Source organism: Dermacentor variabilis, chromosome 10 (assembly GCF_050947875.1).
Source record: "Dermacentor variabilis isolate Ectoservices chromosome 10, ASM5094787v1, whole genome shotgun sequence".
Taxonomy (NCBI): Eukaryota; Metazoa; Arthropoda; class Arachnida; order Ixodida; family Ixodidae; genus Dermacentor; species Dermacentor variabilis.
Window position 1 is genome coordinate 44,871,799 of NC_134577.1, and position 23,670 is coordinate 44,895,468.

At 47.7% G+C, this 23,670-nt stretch overlaps 1 protein-coding gene across 1 annotated transcript; it reads left to right on the forward strand.

Annotated features, from left to right (window-relative positions):
• Positions 1 to 354: 354 nt before the first annotated feature.
• LOC142559517 (superoxide dismutase [Cu-Zn]-like) lies at positions 355 to 21,686 on the forward strand. Its single transcript, XM_075671101.1, has 4 exons — positions 355 to 703; positions 4,733 to 4,829; positions 12,135 to 12,325; positions 21,181 to 21,686. Exons 1-4 carry the CDS (start codon positions 479 to 481, stop codon positions 21,298 to 21,300), a joined length of 633 nt encoding a protein of 210 aa, XP_075527216.1. The 5' UTR covers positions 355 to 478; the 3' UTR covers positions 21,301 to 21,686.
• Positions 21,687 to 23,670: the final 1,984 nt, after the last annotated feature.

A 23,670-nucleotide genomic window follows, 5' to 3' on the forward strand; every position in this document is an offset into this window, starting at 1 on the left:
CTTCGCCAATTCATCTCTTTCTGTTTGTTCTTGTTATAGATAACTGCTGAACAGCGCGTCACAAAGAAGTTTGCTCGATACTGTTCCTTCTCAGGATGCACGCGTCCGCTGGACAGTTAACAACTATGCGATCACACTTATCATTTCGCGTCATAGAACTTAAACTATAACGTAGAACTTATCTGTCAGTCCCAGCCCTACGCATCGAGAGTTCGCCTTTAGTTGCGCAAGCTCAATAGAAAATTTGGAACCTGCATTTCAATCTCTCGCGCCGTTTCGTATCTGTCGATATCTTGCGAGTCAAGTGGGAGTGGGAGATTTTTCTTTTTTTGCTCTGGCGCTGCAATCGTTACAACTGCAAGAAGCTAAGCGCGCGTCTATTGCAGCGTCCTTCTCAGCAGCATTTCACCAGCCGGTCGCGAAGTTCAAACTCGGCGTGTTCGCACAGAAGATCCGAGCGAGTCGCAAGTCCGACGACATGATCGTGTGCGAGAGAACGCCGACCGCTCCTGCGCTGTGCGCTTTCGCGGTCTTACTCCTCGCGCTTTTGTGGGCGACGATGCGCTGCGGAGCCGTGGTCCTGGGTCCGGACTACGTGCTCTTCGCCCGTCGCATGGAAGAACCCGTGGTGACCGACGCCATCTGCGTGCTCACCCCGTTCCAAGGAAGCAACGTCACCGGCGTGCTCAACTTTCAGCAGAAGGTGAGTTTCACGTCACGACGAGGGTGACTACGAGGGCACGTTGTTTGGATACAGCATACTGGTTTGGGACGAGGTGTAGCACAACGCGTACGCAAGGAAGGACGCACACACACACACACACACACACGCGTTCTTTTCCTGTGCGTCGTTCCTTGTGTCTTTCAGCAGGTAGCGTTACACTGCATCCCGATTTATCATAGCTGTCCAATGTCGTAGTTCTTACTTGACCACCCGTAGGCACGAACGTTAAACACTGCTCTGACAAGGCGCCAAAGGTGTCGCAGAAATGCCACCGAAAATAAATAATAGTTACTCCCACCAAGACCGAAATTCCATACAGATAAAAGTGCGCTGTGTCGTTCTACTGTTTCATTATACGTATCTAAGTATTTCTCGTATGCATCGATAATGTTTCGTCAACACATTGTTGCGTTGCTAAGCACTAGGTCGCTGGAACAAATTCCAGCCATAACGGCCGCATTTTAATGCGGTCGAAGTGGAGAAATGTCAGTGTACCGTGCATTGGGTGCACGTTAAAGAACCGCAGGTGTTGAAAATTAATCCAGAGACACCCACTGCGGCGTGCCTCATAGCAATATCGTGGTTTTGTCACATAATACCCCAGAAACTTTTTTTCGATCAACACACTGTCCGCCCGGAAGGAACTCGTAACTATGGTATGGTATGAAGAACTTTATTTGGGTCCTGAGGAATTCCTGTGGGACTAATGCGGGCCGCTCCCACGTCGGTACATACAGAGAGGCCGAGCCCCTCTGCCGTCACACGGGCCCGCTGGACAGCCCTGAGTTGGTCCGCCAGCACTTCACTGTGCAGGAACTCGTAAGTACAGAGGTAAAATTAGCCAACTGCCTGTCGTTATGGTTCCGCGAGTCTAGCCGACCGCGTACCTTGAAATACAATACTATAGCAACAAACCAACATAGATTTCAAGTCGCAACCTGCAGTTTTGTGCGCAACAAACGAAGCCACTATAATCACGAGTGCCGCTGACTATTCAGCTCCGCATTGCCGCGTCGCGTGGGAAGAGTGATTTTCGAGACCGAAACTGCTGGGACCAGATAGCTCAATGGGGTGAAGATGTGTTCGCATCCCTCTCCAAGCCTTTCTTGAGCAGCGCAGATACACCAGGAGACAGCTGCGGTCATCCGCGCAGTAGTGACCGCGTTTCTTTCGACAGAGGCTGTACAGGCGGCGGAACGAAATTTCGCAGCATCTGTCAGCTCGTGCCAGACTAATGGAACAGGGCCCTTTGACGAAACAAGCGCCTGGTGCAGCGTACTGGCAGGCACGAGAAAGGACGCGCATGCGCTATTCAGTGTCTCGCCGCGAGGCGCTTGCTTCGTCATCGGGCCGAAGGGGTGCAGTTTGGCACGTGCTCACATATCGCACTGAATGGTTTAGTGGATGCGCTCCCTGATCGTGTCTCGTCTGCTACAGCCTACTGCCAGACCGCAAGCAATGCGCGTGAGACCGCATGCTCCGTCATTTTCGTGTGTCACGCTGCACGGACGATGACAGAGGCGCAGCCACTACGAGTAGTGCGCACGCTTCTCACCAGATGGCCCTGCGTGTACTGGGAGACACGCACAACCCCATTCACTGTCGTAAAGCTTTGGACCGTTAAATAGCGTACGTGTAACACTGTTTCAGCAAATTGCTGCTACTCACAGTATTTAAACATAAGTGGAGTAACATTCGCTTCGGCGCCTTGAACACGGCCTTGGCTTCTCGTTCGAAGATAATTCTTCGCGCCATCGCTTTGCGCGTTTACAAAAAACATAGGACTCTTCTCGCGATGCACCCAACTAACCAGCAATAAAAAAAAAAGAAAATAAACAGAGGTCAGGGGAAAGCGTTCCAAGGCTATAGAATCTAGTTTGGCGTCCTATGACATCTGACACAGCCTCAAGCTTTCACTTCGTGTACCCTCTCTAAAGCTTATAAATAGACGGTGCCGGAAGGCAGTCATGGCAACCCCCTTTCTGACCACAGATTTAAAATGGCTCTTTTGTGCTTTGGCCGCGAGCTACACACGAAAAAAAAAGTTTTGTGAACGAGGTCAACGACATCGTAAAGTTCAGAGTTTTTGTCGCAGTAGTTTAGGCGAAGCGACGTTCCGCGAAACAAGACGTTTATATATATATATATGCTTGGTGCTCGCAACGTTCCTACTTTTTAAAAAGTTGACCCACGTCGTTAGTTTTTTTTTTGTTCTTCACTCTTGCGGTCTCCGAAATCTCGGGTCACGCCTCGTTAATTCGACTGATGCCTTCCAAACCGCCGAAGTCCTCTCGTAACGCGGCAGAACCGATCCTGCTTTTTCAGTAGTTGTATGCAGCAATATGCGAGCTCATACCATGATCACCAGAAGGATGGCGCATTTCAACGGCTGAAATACTGCGCATCAATGCTGGAAGCTTTCCTTACGTGTATATACGTGTAAACCGTCGTACTAACTTCCGTCGGTATTTTTTGTAAGAAGCGAAAACTTACTGTGCGTAACAGTGCTTTACTGTGCTTAACAACACTAGCACGTATTTGTATTTTGCACAGTAGGATAACGATTTCAGTTGTATTTTATTTTTGCATTGCTACCTGCCGCCATTGGTCGCACTGTAGGCAACCCAAGCTCCTAAGCACTTTACACGAAAGTTCCTTGTTTAGTCTGTTTATGCATCTTGCAGGAATGAACAGTGGTATTCCGCACCATTTCTTGCAGCAGTGAAATTTTATCCGTACCGTGCTTCAGAATTACGCTAATTAGCATTTTTAAGCATATATAACGCCGTTGCTTTAGCTTTATACACATTTAATTTGTTTAATTACACAGCGTGAAGTGCATTCCAGCAACTTGCAGCTCGTCCCAGTCGATGTCGGGTGAATTTCGCGCTGCACTGCACAGAACAAGTGAGACGAACCACAAATGCATAGCCCGGCGTAGCTATGGCAACCAAACTTTTTTTTTTCTTTTAGCTATGGCAGCCAAACAAGCGGGAGAAATCTGATAAAAGCCAGTGCGACGCGCTTACAAGGCACGTAACTGACCTCGACGCTAACGCGCAAGTTTCGTATTTGGTGGTGACGCAACGTTCAATTGCAGTAACTCGGACAGTGACGGATGGATTCTGCGTGAGTAATGTTGAGAGAGAGGTAGATAGATTGGCTCCTTGATTTTAGTCGTCTGGCTTTCGTTCAGCAGTTTACGTTAACTTTGTGTTGTTGAACAGTGATAACTAGGGGGTGGCCTCGGGACTAATATATATATTGTGCGTATGATAATATTATTTCGATTACTTTTTGTTTTTTTAACGTGCACCTAAATTGGTGCACAAGAGCGTATTTGCATCTCGCCCTGGATCGAACCTTCGAGCTCTGGAGTGCAACAATTTTAATTTGTCTTATCTGCAGGCGTTATTTCGTCTCCGATAATACTCGCTTTGCATAGCTTGTGCAAGGGCAAAAGGAAGTCGCAGCCTCCGTGTCGGTTGATCCCACGCGAACCAGTTAGCCCTGACAAATGGAACTTACGCTCCGACACATAGCCTGTATGATTTGTCCCCTCGAAATGTTTAGTGCAAGGCATGGGGATTTATGGACTAAGTTAAACTAGTCACCATCAGACTGCCTTGAAATTTACATGAATGCGGATGTCTTAATTCTCAGGAACGGTTTCCTCGTAATTCACTTTCCTACCTCAGCTTTCATCGATAACTTATTCGGTTGTAGGTACAATTAAAACCGTTCTACACTATAACATGGAACTTCATCCAGCGTTTCACTGTTTTGCAAGAAAGGTGCTGCCGCTCAGAATTACGCAGCTGTAAGGTTCTCAAATTAACTTTTTTTTTTAAAGTAACGTGTTTACTTTTCTTGGCATAAGTCTACAGTGTCCCCTGAACGTCTACGGTGTATCTTGGCTCATTTTGTGAAAGTCATTCAGCCATCTACTCGCAAAAAAAAGTAATGTCAGTTAGGTGGCTCCACGAGACTGACGTCATTTCTTTGCAGGAATCCGACGAATTCGTGACCATAACAGGCGACGTCACTGGACTATCCCCGGGCCTTCACGGGTTCCATATACACCTGCGAGGCGATCTGACTCATGGTAAGAATTCTGTCAGACGAATGGAACACCTTTGTCCCCTGCGCGTATGGACAATGACGAAACGGTTACCGTATTTCGCCCAACGTAACCATCTTCCTTTTTGTTTTCGGGACGGACAAGACACGGGCAACTACCGGTCGCTTTGGCTAAACCCCTGTCCTGCGAAGGACATGGGTTTAGGACAAATTTACGCTACTAGCGAGGAGCGACGATTCGCGTAATGTCGCAACGAGAGTTTTGTCCTAGTGGTAAGCTTGTCACCTTGGGGCGCTTGTAACGTTGGGCCTTTTTGGCTTGGCAGAACTTAATGGCTCGAAAAGAGAGGTTGGGTGCGCATACTCTGGAAAATACGGTGTTGAGGAAATAGAGGACCCTTCGGGCATAGTAACGGGGCATTCAACGTAACATCGCTCACTCTGCATAAGTATCGCTGCCTTTCTGAGTGCCAGTGGCAATGCATAGCGAACATCTTCCGGTTCTCCCGTAGAGCGTCCCATTTGACGCTAAACAAGCTGCTTGGGGAAAAAATTAAGAACATAGTGGAAGGTAAGATCTTAAAACTTAAGGTGTTTGGTCGTCAAACTTCGGGCGACCAAACAACGTAGGTCTTAAGATCTTGCGTCACGTTTCTTCTATAACATTTTTTTTTCGTTGAACAACTTGGTCTACGTTAACTGGGGCCGACAGCCTATTATGACTTCGCGTTCGTGTCGCAAAAGTGATCGCGCTTCGTGTATAACGTGCTTACGAGAGCTTGAATACGGAACAGCTTCTCTTAGCTCTGCTGCGATAACGCGGGGGCCATTCTCTCAAGCTCAGTCACCGTGCCGACACGAATGACAGGGCTGACAAAAGTGGCGTCACGTGTTCGTTATAACCATCGGCAACACTGCGTAGCACATGAATTTGTCCAATCTTCGTGCATGTGGCTTCAAACGTCTTTATGACGTCATCTATTGCGCTTTCTTTTTCTAAGAAGTCAAGCACTCACAATTTTCAAAACACGGTAAGGCCACTACAGTGTCTGCCCCCATGTGTAATCATAGCGAGTAACTGCATTTATAATCAGTGTTCCGAAACCTGGCGGCCAATACGGTTTTCAACTCATGCAATCGCTTCCGGCGCGCACGGCCAGCAACAACACGGCTTTCGAGATCTGTTTCTGTTGCTCCGAGTAAGCGGTCGCTGCGGGTTTTTGAAACCACCTGTAGCGCAATATTTCATTGAAAATGATCAATCTGCAAAAGTCACAAAGGCGTTGCAAGCCAAGAAAAAAGTACGAAGTTCAGGTAAGTTCACGTCACGATCATTATCATTAGCCGATCTTTATGCCCACACAGGTATCACCAACTACTATGTGGCGCACTCTTCTAAAATCGTTCACTTGTGGGATTTATGTAGAACGAGATTAGGAGAGCATGCTTGGAGCGAACCATGACGTCCATACTGGAAGGCTCGTGCAAAAAAAAAAAAGAAAAACTCCAACAACGGACCGACGGCCATCTTTCGATTGGATGGTGGGTCCCGTGGTCTTTGAGAGGAGACGTTCGCTCATCAAGCACGGCTGGATTACAGCGTGACCGTCGAGCATGCACGGCGACCATGACGACAGTTGCCGCTTTCCCCGCATGCTCTGGACATTTATTTTCTTACATTTCTTTTTTTTTTTTGCCGCAGTTCGCAGAGGCATGATGATTGATGAGGAAATCGTGGGAGTACGAAGGGAAGGTCTCGGCCGGCTCTGAAGAGAACGAAAGTTGGGCGCGGGACAAACAGCGTTCGTGTGTTCAAGGGACAGCGTCGTCGACGCTCTGTCATCGCAATCATGGCGGATAATTACAGGGACGTCCGGGGGGGGGGAGGGGAGGGGGAACGCGCTCGAAACACTTCCCGAGGAAACATAGCTGGAAGGGTGTAGCTGGCAAGGCGGAGGTGGCCTTCAGAACTATTTCTATGACAGCCCGAGGACAATAAGTACGAGGACAATAGATGAGGGAATTTTGCGCTATGAAGGCCAGCACACACTGGGGAAGGAAGACGAAGTTGTAAGACCGAATAGCGCAAGAAAAATAATCGTTCTAGAGGACAACAGATTTCGGCCTACATGCTACGATCAACCGGTAATGAGCGAGTCGCGATGAATGAATAAAGTGGCGCGAAATTTCTCTACAGCTAGTGCAAATTCAAATTCACGTTATGCAATGAATGGTTAACAAAAAGCAGAGTATGACGTTTCCCTATTTTTCTGTGTAGTTTGCTTCGCAGAAATTGGCGTAACTCCGTGACTGGTAATATTAACTATGCAAGCGCAAGATAATTCTAAAATCTCGCTATACTCGTTTCACTATATGTTAGTAAGAACGCGAGACTGCGATATTGCCTCACGTATGAGAGATAGACGTTGTATTAGGTAATTTCACGCTATCCAGAACCACAGGCGAAGCCACTACAAATTTTTGCTAGGCGCAGGTTTCACGGTTGAAACCACCTCTTCCTGAGTCATCAGTGACGCACCGAGAACTATGAAACACCTCTGGCAAGCGCTAATAGTAATCACCGTCAGAATTATATTGGAGACCCTCTGCAGAACGTGGACGATATCTTTTACCATAGCCCCATGCCGGCCGATTCTGTCATTCTCATCTAACCTCTACAAGATCATCGCATCACTTTAGCCGACATCTACTTTCTTTCCATTTCGACGAACGCAACCTTTTATCCTATCAATATTTATCCTGCGATAGCCCGGTCGTTAGTGTGATGCGCCTTTTTAATCCCTATGTACCATTCCAACAGTACAGGGTAACAAAGCGGAGGAGCGTCTGGTTAACCTACCTGCCTTTCCTCTCTTCTATTACTCTTTCTGTCTCGCCCTCTTAAAAAGATATACGGCTGCCAACTCGGCCAGATCTCTGCTCTTTGGCGAAATGCGCAATTTAGACGGGGCTACTATGCGTTGATCAAGCCGGTGCACGAAAAGCTGGTCCGCACCACATAGTCCAGCCAGACTGGAGTACATGAGCGTGAGCACGCACTCTCGGCCTGTCGAGCACATTGCAACTACAGTTCCATGCAGTTGCGTCTGCAGCGAAGCGTAGATAGCGCGGCCACCATGGGATGCCGCGACGAGCGCGCTCGCTGTAAAACCCCTTAAACTTCGTGAAGTAGCGACACTCTCCACCACCGCTTTCACTCCTCCTCTTTCACGCTCCCTCCTCGACCGTGGCGCCGCCTACACTGCTCGAGCGTAGCAACGGCGCCAACATTCTATCCTCGCCACTCCGTAGACGCTTCTTGAGCAAAAATCGCGCTCATGCACGGCGCGAGGGCCCACGTCATGCTATTAGGCCAATAGCGACGCGGCGGCGGCCTGGGCCAGAGCGCGCGAGGAGGAGGCGGCATTCTTCAAAGCGTAGCACTACTTTACGAAGTTTAAGGGGCTTCAGCTCGCTGAGCTCCCGCGGCTCACCGAGGACAAAAGCGAGCTCTGATTTGTGCGTTTTGGTGGCGTGACTCAAGGCCCGAGCGCCAACACCTGACGAACAGGTGTCGTCTGCTTGTCGAGTTGCACACCTTCGAGGTGTGCAACTCGGCAACTCAGACGTTCAATGGGTTCCTGCAAGGAGTGCGCTTCCGCATATGGATCCGGTGTAAACAATGTAAAATACATCCCTTTTCCTTTTTTCCTACTACCGGACGTACTCGTCGATGGGTTCGGTGGATTCCAGGCCCAAACGCCCCCTCGAGCCGCAACAAGTCACCTAAGTTGCATACTAGGCCAGCAGCGAGCACCAAGTTGTCTATTAAGGCACATGCTCAGTGAACTCAAGCTTGCCTTCTCAGCAAGACAGTAACTAGTACATACTCAGTGGCTCAACTGATGTGTGCACATCAGCAAATATATTCTGCGGGGAAACGACGACGAACTCCAAACCCCAGAAAAGAGGCAAACAACAGAACTTCGCTTTGAAAATCGCAACTAGGTTTGTTTTGTCCCTCCTTTTCCATTGCGTCGTCGTCACCGTAATGTCTTCTTTCTCAGGCCATCTCTTCATCCTTAAGGCTTCAACCTCACAATATACTTTACAAAAATAAGTTTAATTATCCAACGCCACAAAAAATTCAACTCGTGGCGATGTGGCAATGCGTTGTTTGGAGCCAGGCGCGCCGACCACTCCGCCGTCGCAGAGCTTTCTTTTTCTTTGCATGGCAATAATGTTAGTGACGCAGGACGAACTTTGAGGCTCATGGGCTTTTCGGCGGGGTTTTGTGCACTCTGGAGACCATGAGAGCGGAGGCGCGCCTATGCGTGCTTTTTTGGCAGTCACGTCAGGCACTGCTGTAGTGGACGAAGACGAAGTAGTGCAGATCGCAAAACAAGTTACCGAGACGAATGCGGTACCACTGTGACAGCCTGCTGTCGCAGTAAACTAGTTCAGGATCATAGCACTGGAAGAATCTTTCTAGTCTATTCGCAAACCTCTCCAAGTTTACTTGAGAAAAAGAACTATGAGCGTTTTGTTTGTGTGTGCGTTTGCATAGGAGTGCGCTGGTCACCACTGTCTTTACAAAATTCAGACTAAACTTCAGCACCTTTCCTAAAAAGTGTTTACTCATACCTAACAACTTATCAGAAGTTCTTCGCAAGGTAAACACGTATTCTTTATTTTTGTTGTTGTTGGTAAGGGCATGTCACACTGCGCACCTACAAGACGGTCTCCGATCAGTGCGCGCATGCGCAGTAGCGTCTGCGGCATGCGTGTACCTTACCGCGTAGAGAGCGAAGTCCCGGTTTGCCACGGTTTCCCGTCTATCTCGCTCCGGCACGCAACGTAAACACGAGTGGAGCCTCTCGTTTGTCCTCTCGTCGCGTGCCTCATGCTCAGGCGAGCCGCTGAATACCGGACCACGATCAATCATTCCGCTCGATGTGGCGTGTTGCGGCGGATAGTGAGGCGCCGAAGCCGCGTCTTCGATCGCGAGATGCGAAAGCCTGCGCACGGCCTGCGAAGTTCGGAGCGGCGATCCTCTCTGCCGTGCGAGTCCTTCGCAGTGTACTCCGCCTACAAAGGGAATCTTGCTCTGCTGCCCTTAGAGGGGGTGGGGGGCGGGGGTGCCTTAGGTGCTCACACACACGTATTGTCCCTTTGTGCTAGAGGACGATTGGATCCTTCCGACTGCGAATGCCCCGAAGTGTTTTTGATGTTCAGCCTGCTCTGTACTGGAACTCCGGCGAGAGCGAGTGCCGAAGTGCTGATTTGAACTCGTACAATGCTTGCCAGGGGTTTGCTTTACAGTCCTTCTCTAAGAATTCATGCTGTTTCTTTATATTCATCTATGTTTATTTATAGAGTACTGCCGGGCTGTATGTATTGGGTATTGGGTACTGAATCGGGTATTGGATACGAATTTCTGCTGCAGCAGTGTAACATACTTTGCAACAACAACAAAAAAGCGCATCAAATACAAGAGTGTGAAAGGAAACTCTGGAGAAGGCGCGCGTTGACTATAGGAACGAACACAAGTATTACAATGCGTAGGGGTTGACGAATGATTGGGTTTAACGCTTGTATATACATATACGGAGATGAAAGTACGGCACGGACCAGGCGGACGACTGCCACCGGAAGTCGTGGGTTTGGTCCCCGGCCGTTGTGGTAGCCTTCCGGCAGGCGCTGTGCACGCACGCGCACACGCGCACCCACAAACGCTCCTGCATCATGATTTGTGGGTGCCAGTCGAAGGATAACAAAAAGGTGTGAAATGAGTCGTCTCTCGCTTTGGCACGCAACGTAACCGCGAGTGGAAGCTCTCATTTGTCAGAGCGTCAGAGCGTGTATATACGTGGAAAGAGCGTAGCAGGTAGGTAACGCGTCGCGAGAAACTCGTTAGGATGTTTCCATTGCGTCGCATGCACACAATGCCCACCGTAGCTTCCTCGGCGCCACCACGTTATCTTTTTTAACAGCTCTAATTATCTGACTCCTCGGCAAAAACATTGCAGAAACTCCAGCGGTTGCCCTACTACACCCGTGCAAGTATTGAGGGCAGGTAAATATGGTAGAGAGGAAGTAGGGAGGAGACAGAGAATGGGGGGAGGGGGCTAGTACCGACACAGTCGTAAGGCAAGCGAACAGCCTTGTCATTCTTCGCCTGCAGTTCCCACAGGGGGTTGGGCTGCGGGACAGGGAAAAAGGCGAGGAAACTCTACTGCTAAACATACGACAGTGGTCGCGGGCAAGCTGAGGCTACGGTGCGGCACGGTACGTTTCTGATGTTTCCGAAATATAAACGCTATGCAAGTTTGTCACTGACGCAGGGCGTGCAGACGCAAAGCCGCATTAAAGCACCGTTCGGTCTAGGCGACACACAGAAATGGTCGCACGTCTAATCAATACTTCTGTGCCCCCCGCGGTAGCTCCTGCTACGATATTTCTCGAGGTCACGGGTTCAATCCCGATCGTGGCAGCCGCACTTCGACGGGAGCAATATGCAAGAACGCTCGTGCACTTAGATTAAGGTGCACTATAGACAATGCCAGCATGTCGGTATAAACCCGGGGTCCGCCACTACGGCGTGCCTCATAATGCGATTGTCGTTTTGGCACGTACAGCCCCATAATAATTGAACGCTTCTGCCACAATTTGATGGGACATGTGAAGCGATGACAGCGCACAACCCTCTCAGAGGTTATGAATCATGGCGCATAACAATGCCTCAGACAAACACATATCACTGTGTGTTCTGCGCACTACGCAGATAAACGACAATGGTGCACGCCAGCTGATGTTTAACATCAATTCATCACTGGGATATTCAACTAAATGTTGAAGAAATTAAATGTTCGCCGTCAACATCACCTCTACTTATCCTCACTCAAAGCAAACTACGCAGAAAACTTCGTTAGGTCGATTTCCACAGTGCGTAAGATCCGCATAATTATTGTTCGTTGCTGTTGACCTTTACAAAGCCTCAGACAAAGTCCAGAAGTTCCTATTGAATATTATAAGAACGAACCTGTCAAAAATCATTCTCATAATTTTAAAGCTAGCTTTCCCGTATCAGCATGTGTATCTAGCACTTCAGTTTGTCTTCATTTTAACAATGACTGGTACCGCGATTACTTGAACTAGTAACTAAAAGCGCGCTTGAGAGCTTGGGGTAAGGTCTGTTGCTTCTGGGAATCTTCGCAGGCCTTTAGGGCACTGCACTCAGTTGATGGTGATCTTAATGCATGGCTACCAGGTGAATGCATGCGTCTGCTCGAGATTTTTCTGTATTTTTTTATGCACATTTATGTTGCAGGTTGCCTGAGCACTGGCCCCCATTTTGACGTGGGACGGGGCAGCTGGCACGGAGCACGTGTTGACGTCGTCCGACACGTTGGAGACCTCGGAAACGTCGAGGCCGATTTCCGAGGCGAAGTTTTTTTCACCATCAAGGACCGGCTCCTGTCACTCAACGGACCAAACTCCATCGTAGGCCGGTCCGCAATCGTAAGTGCGAGTTTGATGTGTAAGCATCGATTATGTATCAATGCAGCAGTGCAACAAGGGAAAGATATAAACGTTAAAGCGATGTAATAGAGGATTCGCAAGCACAGCAAGACAGGATGCAATGCTTCGAGGAAAATCGGGAACGATTGATTTCAGTAGTTCACCTTAGGCATGCTGCTTTTCTTTTTAAATGCGAATCATTTCTTTGCCAAACCGGAGTAGAGGTCACGTAACGACGCGCATCGTCTTTGTCTCCAGAAACTGTTGGCCGATCCCGAAGGAAGGGCAAATCTAAAAGCCGACGGACAATATGCAAACACTGGATACGGTGAGTTAAGGTGGCCAGACTGACAATTATAGAACAGTGCTAACGAACACCAGATATATTGCGAATTACGAGGGCCCGCGCCGGCAGGTGCTACACGTGAGCACTGACGTGAGCACTGACGTGAGCACTGACGTGAGCACTGACGTGAGCACTGACGTGAGCACTGACGTGAGCACTGACGTGAGCACTGACGTGAGCTCCAACACCAGCATGCCTTCGCTGTTATGCTGTAATCAATCCGCCCTCGTCGTTCCACTGCCTTCACGACATTGGTATCATCGTTTCGCTGTCATGTCATCTTTCCATTGTATTTACTATGTTGCGCTGCCACTCTGCCGTATCGTCATCACGCCGTCTTCGTGTTGTCATAATTCCGCCGTTGATATCGAGTCGCGGTCGCTCCATCGTCATCATTATGTCGCTGCGATTGCGCTGTCGTCAACCGTTTGTCATGTTGTCGTCGTGATTCCACGTTCGTCCTTTCTCTCTCGTCATGTCATCGCCAAAACGCATTCCTCGTCATAACACAGCCATTAATTCGACATCACGTCGTCACTCTAGCATCCTTATGTCGTGGCCATCACGCCGCCATCGTCACACCATCGTTGTCATACCGTGGTCGACGTGTAGTCGACGCCCCACCATCATGCCTGCTCTTTGCGCGCATTTGCGTCGTCTATACTTTTCAGAAATGCTTCGCGTAAAGTAGATAACCATCAAGAATGGTTTCCGCCTTTTTTTATGTTGAGGTGCTGGAAGTTTAAGACATTTGAATTGCAGTGCTCACAATTCCTAGCTACATTAGTGTGCGCAAATGTTGCCAAGCATCACAACAAGGATCTATAGACCGTCTCAATGAGTGATATTGATACAAATACAGAGACCTTACTGAATACTATCAACCAAGATATTAGCTCTTCTTAAACCTTTAAAAGTGAGCATCTGCGAAAATGGGCGCTGAAAGGGGACATTTTAGTTCTTGCATTGGAGAGGAGAAAATAATTACCACTTACACGATCTATAGCCAGTGTAGAAATGTCATTCCCTCGGAGGGGGCAACGTAGATGGTACTGGTTGTGCTTCCTAGGGAACAAAGAGAGCTAACTATGAAGGAGAATTAGAATCAGTTATGAACACAAGTTTAGTACCTGTGATTTAAAAAAATTGAACGAATAGACTCTCAACATTTTTAGAGCCTGATTGAAAACCAGCTTTCCAAGAATGAATGGCCGATGTACGACTAGTTTTCCAAAAACGTTATTAAATGCACGCTCACACAAATTCGAGCATTTGTGCAAAAGGAAAAAAAAAAACCTACTGAAGGACCTGCGTGCCAAGAAGCATGTAATTGTGCCAGTCGCAAGGAAAATATCCCTGGTTGTAGGCGAAACGATAGGACTGCTACAGGACTAAACTTCCGTGAAGCTAAATGAAAGAAGCAAAAAGCATGTGTTATAATATAGGCTTCAGACCCAAAATCGGAAACAAAGCATGCATTATGCCCGTTTCTTTTCCGCATTCCTTTGAAAACTTTTGGCGTTGTTTCACTTGCGATAATTTGAGATACCTTGTCTTGCATATTGAGAATGGTAACCAGGCTTTACCAATTCGTTAGTTTTGATATTCGAAAATATCAAATAGTTTACTTTCGAATACGAAGAGTTCGTGTAATATTCGTATTCGAAACATCGAATGTTCCCCCATCCCTAGTTTTCATACCAAACGTTACCGTAAAGGGTGCACCACCTCAGACTCCTGCACTTTGCAGGAAGCCTGCTTTACGTAATTAGTAATGGTTGGCGCGTGCAAAAGGTTACAAAATTTGCGGCGCGCTGGACTGCCTAAAAGTAATGGAGCAGCAATTCACACAACACAAGGGTTGTAGGTAAAGCGAAAATTATCAATATGTTTCAGAGAGTAGTTAGCTAACTTTGAAGCGTCAGTTGCACTGGCACTTTTTCTGTCTAATGTAATAATGACGGTGTATTTCTTGGTTTTCCGTGTATCCGTGATCTGCCTGTTATAATTACCCCTCGAATATTCTATTACGTTTTTAAGTTGATGTATTGAATTCCTGCTTTAAAAACCGTTTTTGTAACTTCCCCGCCTCCTCTCCCACCTTTTACTGAGTGCGCCGTCCTCTTCAGTTCTCTCGACGATTGGTTCGAAATTCGCGGACGGGCGCCCATAAATATTTATAGTGACGAACATGCTCATAATGGAAAACGTTTTGATACTCGCACGCTTTTAACTAGCTGCTGACAAGCCGATGCTCTATGCCACCTTGTGAGCACAATCGCGGACGACGGGTAAACTTGAAAAAAAGAACAGTAATACAAAATTGCTTCAAATAATATTTGAACTGATACTTTAGCATAAATATCAAAATATATCATCTTTCATTTCGAGAGTCCAATAAACACACCTGTCTCCTGTAGTTATCTGGTTAACATTGAAATCAGCAGGCATCCTTCCTAAATTCACGTGATGCCGTCTAACCAGTGCGGTCGCAAAGTACAAGGATGTTTAAAGCGTTGATCGTTAAGTTCAAAATTTTGCTGATTATGGGGAAGCCTAAGCTCGGGGCGAACATAACAGAACCGTTAGACTAATTTGAAGAGAGTTTCAATGAAATGAAAGCCAAATCCATGATTAAAAAAAAAAGACCATTCCAAAACATCGTCATCTTCAAGCTGGTGTGATGACATGAATTGCAACGTATTTTCTTTTTATTTGGATCATTTTAGCACTAGAAGAGTTCCCAAATTTGCATAGCCTGGTCACCGGTCTGTTCCTTTGCAATGCAATAAAGTTTATTTCGTTACTTTCCCAATAAATCAATGGTATATTGAATTATCAGCTGCTAAGTTTCATGACGTCGTGGCAAGATGCTGAGCGCTCGTGTTCCAAATATGGGCTGCACGTTAAACAGTCCCACGTGATGAAAATTAATCTGTAGCCTTTAACTACGGCACATCGGGAACGTTGAAAAGAATCAATCAATGAATCAATCAATCGTGTACAATGAGCAACAAATCATTGCAAGATACTTAAAGCACACTGTATTTTGGAAAGCTTTTCAAGATGTTCGAGCGCCCCAATCTTGAATTCTCGATTAGTGAAACTTATAACGAGCCAAGTACATTTCTTACCATCCAATCTGCCAGTACAGAACACGCAGGGAAGGCGAAGCTCGTTCTATTTTCGGGAAGTTATTATTGAAATTTACATGGCACGGGGGCCAGTCTGAGAAATGCCACGCTGATCTATATGCAGTGGAGTTCTTTGACGTCGTGCGACGTAACGCTTAGTAGGAGCCTGCAAGCCGCCTCCGTGACTCACTTTATCAATAAGTCATTTAAGTATCTCTTTTATCTTTGAATTCGTGCGTTTTTACCGATAATCACTGAGACTGCACTGAAATGCTGAAATGCGTTTTGAGTACATTTTGGGGGACGCGAATACTGTTCAAAAAAACGTGCGCAAAATTAATCCGCATCGCCGGATAGCGTGGTGACGCAATCCTTTTCGTCGGTGTAAAGCCCATTACAGGCGACGGTCCTGAAAAAATTCAGCGGCGCGGCACTTTCATAAGAGTCTAGCCAGGGATTAAGTATTTCAGGGTAAGTCTGACCGTCTGTGTCCCTGTACTTGACCTCGGCACACGCATAGTTTTTGTTTTTAGAGCGCGGTACTTCGGCGCCCGTTCGTGCCACGTGGGTCAGCGTCCTACGTCGTATACGAGCGAACGAGCACAAAAATAATGAGAGGGAACGCGGAGCGTAACGGGACATGAAAGACGGGGATAGCGAAGAAAGCGCGAGGAGGAAGGCGCAGGATGGGGGTGCAGCGGAACCATCGGGCGGAAAGCGAAGGAGGGTGTGGGGAAAGCGTGAGGAGAAAAACGTGGTGCCACGCACGATGGGCTTTGCGGCGACGATAGCTACGAGATGGCACCACAGTAGCGCGCATCGTCTGCATGGAAACAAAGCGCAGCATGAGCAAAGGTCTGTCTGCGGCGGCTGCTGCTGTGAATCGCGCCCGTGGGTCACGATCAGCGAGGCAGTCGCGTCGCACTTCGACCCGTTTGCAACCTGCCAAATTGCCCGCGGCACCCAGTATATCGCGAAAACACGTATACAGTTGCGCTCAAATTTCGAATTAGGGAGTATCGTAATCGCCGGTGATTTTTTTTTTTCATGTACAATTAGCGCACTACGTTTTTCTGTCAGGACTGCTGTATTGTAACAATGGACAATGGAGAAAACCATGTTTCCTCGAATCAATCTGGCATGTTTCGTTTGTAAGTGCTGCACTTCCACTGTTTACGGTACAAACGCTTGCTTCGTTTGACAGTCCTGCGAGGAAAGGTATTCTTAGGTTATTTAAAGCGTTGAACCAGTGCTCTTAGTCCTCATCTCCAGTGGGCACTTAATCCGGTTGTTTCAAGAGTGCGCTAATCCTCCTTTGGAAGTAAATTCTGCAATTGTTGTTCTCAGCGTTAAATCTCCGGTACACCTCGCCATATGTGGACGTTAGACGTCAACATTCCGCTATCTCGCTGGTCACTTTCAAGTATTGAATACGAATACTATTATAACGCTTGCGTCGCGCAGCTTGGTTAGTCATTACAGAGAGTTACGATAGAGCATTACGATGGAGGAGGAATTAGAAAAACGCTTGCGAACTCAGTCAGGTTCAGGTGTGTTTTCAAGAACTTCAGGCGCGACCAAGCGTAATCCGCGTCCCCTGCACTGCTGCATCCTCGATAGCTGCGTTTGTTATTACTCCGCCTTGGCACACGCTTGCAGTGGCGCTAAATTCAGCAAGCGCGTAGTGAATGCGACTATTGAGGAAGAGGTCAGCACGCCGTGTGCAAACCCTCGAGGCCGAGGACGGGAAAACCTTTGTTCCTCGCGGATTAACAATAATCCGTGAGTGGCCGCTAGAACCTTTCCAGAACAGGCGCTCGAATTCGGTTTGGCGGACTCGCATTTGGCGTTGTCGCGCTCGAAGGTTTTTCGTCCACCACACGCGATGGTCTGACAACATGGCGCGACGCTCCGGCTCACCCACAGTCGCGTTAAGTGCGCTCTCTTACTCAACCTCCTCGCTCCCGTGAAAACTATTGTTTATTAAGTTCGAAAATACTTCATCGGAAACTTTCATGTGTTAGTTTCCGGAATGTCAGTGTGGATTGTTTCGCGTCGTCTATCCGTTCTGTTGTAATGAATGTTACGTGACAGTAAGTGGGCACCGGGACGAATAGGAAATAACGCAAGACGTTTATGCCTTTAAAATCAGTTTAATTTTTCTACCAACAACCAGCCGCGCAACATTTTGGGTGAGTTCAGCCTAGTTTCATTAGAGCTACCTGTTCAATAAGAGCTTTATACAACACAGGCGCGGCTCAGGAATTTCTGGCTTTCGTCGAAAACTTGGTTAGGACCAACCTTCAGTGAACTGCTCAAAATTGCTCCTTTGTTACATCGTCGGGCTGTGTTTCATGACGCAACCTACCAGTCGGAGCAAAAAAAAAAAAAAAAAGCAGGGCCAAAGCACATTGTTGGAATCAATATGAAGCCAAAAGCTCTTGTGAAGTGATGCGTGGCATTGTTTACTTTCATGGTCTGCACAACATATTGACATGCACTGTTTATATTTCTGTGCCACTAAGGACACAAGTGTAATCTAGTGCAGGGATCTTTTTTGTATTTATTACCTACGCCATTCGTCAACCATGCCGAGCCGCCGTGGTGGCTATTTGGATGTGGCTTTCTGTAGCTAAGCACGAGGGCGCGGGTTTCATTCACAACCGCCACACTTCGTTGTAGAAGAAAGTAAAAAAAAATATATAAGGAACTATCGTGCACTTAGACTTAGGTGCACCTTAAAGAACCTCAGGTGGTCGAAATTATTCGACCTCCCCCCCCCCCCCCTACAGTGTTGTTTACTTTCGGGACGTCAAACCCAGAAAAATCTGAGGCTTTGCCGAAACTACGACTGATGACGGCGACAACGAAGCGCAAACAACCATCGCCGCCGTTTCGGGTCTGGATGCTTTCGGCAAAACAACGGTGGGATGGCATCGCGTCTCGGACATGAGCCGAGAAAGAAAACAAATGACACTCGAGAGACCGCCCAGGTCACCCTGCTCTAATCCTTTGCCCTAACAAGTTGGGCAACCATCCTTCTCCCGCGAACCACGCTTGTTTTCATCTCGCTTTAGGGACGGCTGAGCTCTGAAGACCCTTAATCCAGCATTCGCTTCGCAGGGTAATTGAAACCGGCGTGCCCATGTTGGGTTGCCCTTCAGCAGCGAGTAGCGGTCGACCACCGACGCGAGGAGAAGGGACAATACGGAGAGGAGGTGGGATATGGACGCTGGGGCACTTTTCTGGCCATCCACTCTGAGCGTGGCCTAGGGCAACGCGCGGAGATCAATTTAGCGCAGTGAAGGGGTCGGGGATAAACAGACCAAGGTATACAGAAATGAGAGGGTGCAATCGCTGCTGAAGATTGCAGAATGCCTATTGCTTCGGGCAGTTGGTCGTTCTTCTTCCCTTGCCCTTTTTTTTATTGCAGGGTTTTCGGACTAATGAGAAAAAATGAGATCGCGCTGCCCTAACTGCTTTTTTGCAACACGGTCCTAATAGGAAAGGTAGCGAGTGGATGGCACATGAGCGAGGAGGGGGAGATGTCCTGAGGTTGACGTGCGAGGACTGGGAAAAGCTGATTTGTCGACTGAATAGTTGGTCAACTCTTCATTAGCCGGTTCATTGAGTGAATGTCTCCATTCATTCATTCATTCATTCATTCATTCATTCATTCATTGTAATGCCAGAGGAGTTACAGGGAAGTCGTGCGACTTGAACCCACGCACGTCAATCCTGTGTGCTGTCCATTAATTCAATAATTCATTCATGCATTCAATACAGATACGAGAGAAGGAATTAGAGGGAGATTATGTGAGGAAATCAGAGGTGCTTTTCTAAATGTGGAAACCAAACCATGCCATCGACCGTAGTTTAATTTGGTATGACGAAGGGATCAAGCTGCACGCGAAACGAAAAAAAAAAAGTCAGGCATTCACTGGCCAAACTCTGCACTATGTTCATTAGTTCAGGCAGATCGCTCTTATTTTTGTTGTTGCAGGGGTATCTCACTAGTTCGTCGATGGTTACAACGCGGAACTCTTACTGGTACTTTTCCGTGCAAAGACTGACGGAATGAGGTAGTAGTCCAAGAAACAAAAAAATCTTCTAGAAATTGGGGCGTAGCTACTGACGACCGATATACGATGTCCGAAAGTTTCTTAGTTCGTAGGCGGGTGGTTATCCGCGTATCGTAAGCGCCTATAGTTCGAGGTTAAAATAAAGGTAAACTAAGGCCTTTCCTTCAAGGCATTACAGTGGTTGTGGGTTGTTGGGCAATGTATGCCTCTGATATCCTTTTAGACAGTGATACAAAGCATTCTCTGTCTTCTCAAAAGTATGGCTGCAGTTAACTGAGTACGCAAATTCCATAAAATATGCTCAGATGACCTTCGCGGTGCGTACCATGCTCATTAATTCTCTACAGAGTGTTCCAAAACAGAAAGTTCGCCAAATCTGTTATTCTAAAAAACACAACTCGGGCAGAAAAACTTTGACGTTCTTCACGAAGAGTCATTGCAATATTGTTTAAGGGCGCTTTAGCAGCGTTGGAAGGTTTCCACGAATAGCACTGACAGTTTTTTTCGCTGCCATTGCAGTCTCAACCAAACCTAAACCAATTGCTTATGTGGTTGACCATTGAGCTGGATCTAAGGTCTCTTGAATCCCGCAATTTCTTGTTGTGAAAGCCCTCCTTAATTTTGTATTTTACGAAACCGAGTGCCCCTCAAAACAAATTCATTCTTGTGGAGCAAACTTGCGATTTTTTTTTCTTTTTTCATATTTACTTCGTAGGCATATACTTTTTTATTATTTGTTGTAGTATGATGCTGCCTTCGAATTCGGCATTTTCTTTTCTGTGGCACATTAGAATTTGTTTATATCATCAAAACTACTTTTATGCAGTAAGGGTATACCTTAAACTTACGCGCGAGATCCTCTGCATTACGACACGTCCATGGCAAGAGTAATCAAAAACCGATAAAAGCACATTCCGATAGAGGTCCTTAAATGAGCGTCAGCAAGAATTTGTCGATACAGAACAATATTCAGGCGTTTCCTTTTTCCTTTCCTTTCTTTACTTTTCTTCACTTCCTTCTTTCTTTCTTCTCAGAGTATAAGGCAGAATGATCTCTTTCCATCTGCAATGCAGACCGGCTTCAGCTTACTTAAACGACCAAGTCAAAAACCCAACAAAATTCGGCAACGTAACGTTATAATACATTACAAAACCCGCGTCAGCTGTGATATGCCTCGAAACAATATTCCGGCGTTTTCTTTTCCATCTTTGCAATGCACTCCGGCAGTTATTATTGCTTCCGTGACGCATGACGCGTTCAACTTAAGTATATACGTGTTTTTCTTTTTTGCAGATTCACGCGTTGGAAGACGACCTTGGACGAGGCGACTCGCCGGATAGCCGCCTGACCGGCCGCTCAGGAAGCATTGTCGCCTGCGGCGTCATCGGTGTCACCCATCCGCAAAGCCAATAGGGAGCTTTAGGGGACGCAAGCTGCTTACGTACGTAAGAACTAGGGGCCACGGTACTGCGCATGCGCAGACCCTTACGTCTCCGTCTGCGCACGCGCAGTACCGTCGTCCCTAGTTGCGTACGTAAGCCGCACTACCGTGCCGTACGTACGTAAACTAAAACTCCCTAATAAGGCCGCGCGCTGGCGATGGTGTTCGTTCCCTGTACAGCAGAGAAACGGATCTCCGTTGCTTCTTCGGCGTCTGCTTGACCGAATTGCATGGGCTTGAGTCGCATCGACTCTGGCGCTTCCTTCGAGCTGCAAGTGGATTGTAATTCAATATAGAACAAGAGCGAAGAGATTTTTATATATCGTATAATTATGTAAATAAAGTACCGCATTTTGCGCTCCTTTCATCGAGTCTTTCCTTCTTTCAACGCTCGCGCGAGTGCGCGGCAAGAAGGCGGGCGAGTTGGCACAACGGCCCAAACGACAAACTCGATTTGTGCGCGTTTGGACAGCTGCGCCTTAGTGGGCGCGAAGTGAAAAAATAGAACCTCTCGCGCCGTTGGCCATTTATATTCCAGTTATAAATCCGATATGAGGAGTTCTTTAAAACTGATGGTAGCGCTAAAAGGGACGAACACACGGTGAAAAGACGACAGGACGACGAGGAGACGCTTAGGAGTTCCGCGGCTTGGTCTGACCAGTCACTCGTAAAAAAATGTGCGTAATGTTTTCTCTTGTAAACCGCGCGGAGTTTCGGAAATTGCCCGATGCTACAGCACCGAAATCCTGATCGAAAGAACTTAAAAAATGCTCCACCGTTGCAGAACCATCTTGGAGCTTTGACGTGAAACGCCTACAACTTTCCAGATTAGCGTCGAATGATATTCTGGGGTTTCACGTGCCAAAACCGCGTTAGAATCGAGGCACGCCGTTGTGGGGGAACCTTGGAAAAGTTATGACCAGCTGGTGTTCTAGAACCTTCTCCCAAATGTACGATACACGAGGGTTTTTGAGCTCCAGCAGCATCAGAGTATGGCCGCCGTGGCCGAGATCGAACCTGGCAGCTCGGCAACGCCACGCCACAACCGCTGAGCTAACGCCGGACGGTTGTCCGGATTACTGCATTGCCTGGCGAATGAACTGCCGCGGCTGGCACCCAACGACAGTGAGCGACCATCTGCCTAAGCGCACGGTATTCACACCTTGTAGGCTCGATTCGAATACCGGAGTTCCGTCAATCCACCCCGGCAAACATGCCGTACTTTTCAAGTTCCCGGTTTCTAATGACCATAGCTGCCCTTTTCTTGCCCAATAGCAGAAGCACTGTAAACAGATTTATACCCTGAATATTCCTAAGGGTGCAAAGATGTCGAACTCGCACCCTTTACGGATGTAAGGGTTGGAATTGAACGGAAAGTACCCTTAAGGGTGCGTGTCAGAGCACAGTGTACGTAAGACAACGAATTCCGTGTCGTATGGTGGGATCCAACCTCGGGGGTTTCGACACAGCAGCCTCGCTCTCGAATCATTTGGCCGTAATCACACGCGTGGTGCTCTCGTGCCAACACCGACTAGCACTAACTTGGCATGATGTAAATGTTGGGACCTGCGCGATGCATAAACATGGCGTTAGTTTACATGTACCATAATATGACAATACAGTTGTACAAATGCAGTTACGCAATGAAGTAAACATAAACGCGCTGTGTGCGTACTCATCGCGTTTATATTTGACATTCGGCCGCTTCGCGAAAGCGTCCCTTCACGTAATTCCTACATATGCGTCGTGCCTACATAACTTAAAAAATATATATATATATATATATACTTAAAAAAATAATTTGTCGTCTAGAACACAAGCCACGTCGTTTGGTTATCAGCCAAGTGCGCAGTTATGTTTGTGCGTGCGCGTAGACATGCGCGAAAGTGTGTTCACGTGACTTTCATTACACGATGTGCGAATGACAACATCCCACCTTCGCATTCACCGACTTTCCCAAACTTTAACCACACGCAACGCGGTCCCAAGGCGGTATGGCGGTTGTCGTGCGGCGCCCAGCCTCCGCCGTGTGCGTGTCACGAGACTACGCTTGGCCGCACAAAAGATGCGCACGTATTGTTGTTTTCCCGCGGCGAACGACGTTTAAGCTGACCGCGCGCGGACCCGCACATCTGCCTCGCTTTCCGCCAACTTATTTTTTTTCTTTTTGCAACGCGGCTTCGCATCTGTGGTCAGTCAACAGCGCCTACACAGCACAAGGCCTGTTCACTCCGATACGCAAGGTCATGCTACCTGGCCCGACTGCTATAGAAAATAATCCGGGTGCTCCCGAGTAGGCCGTGGTGATTTTTGACGCCACCGCTTTTGTCACGCCAACCTTG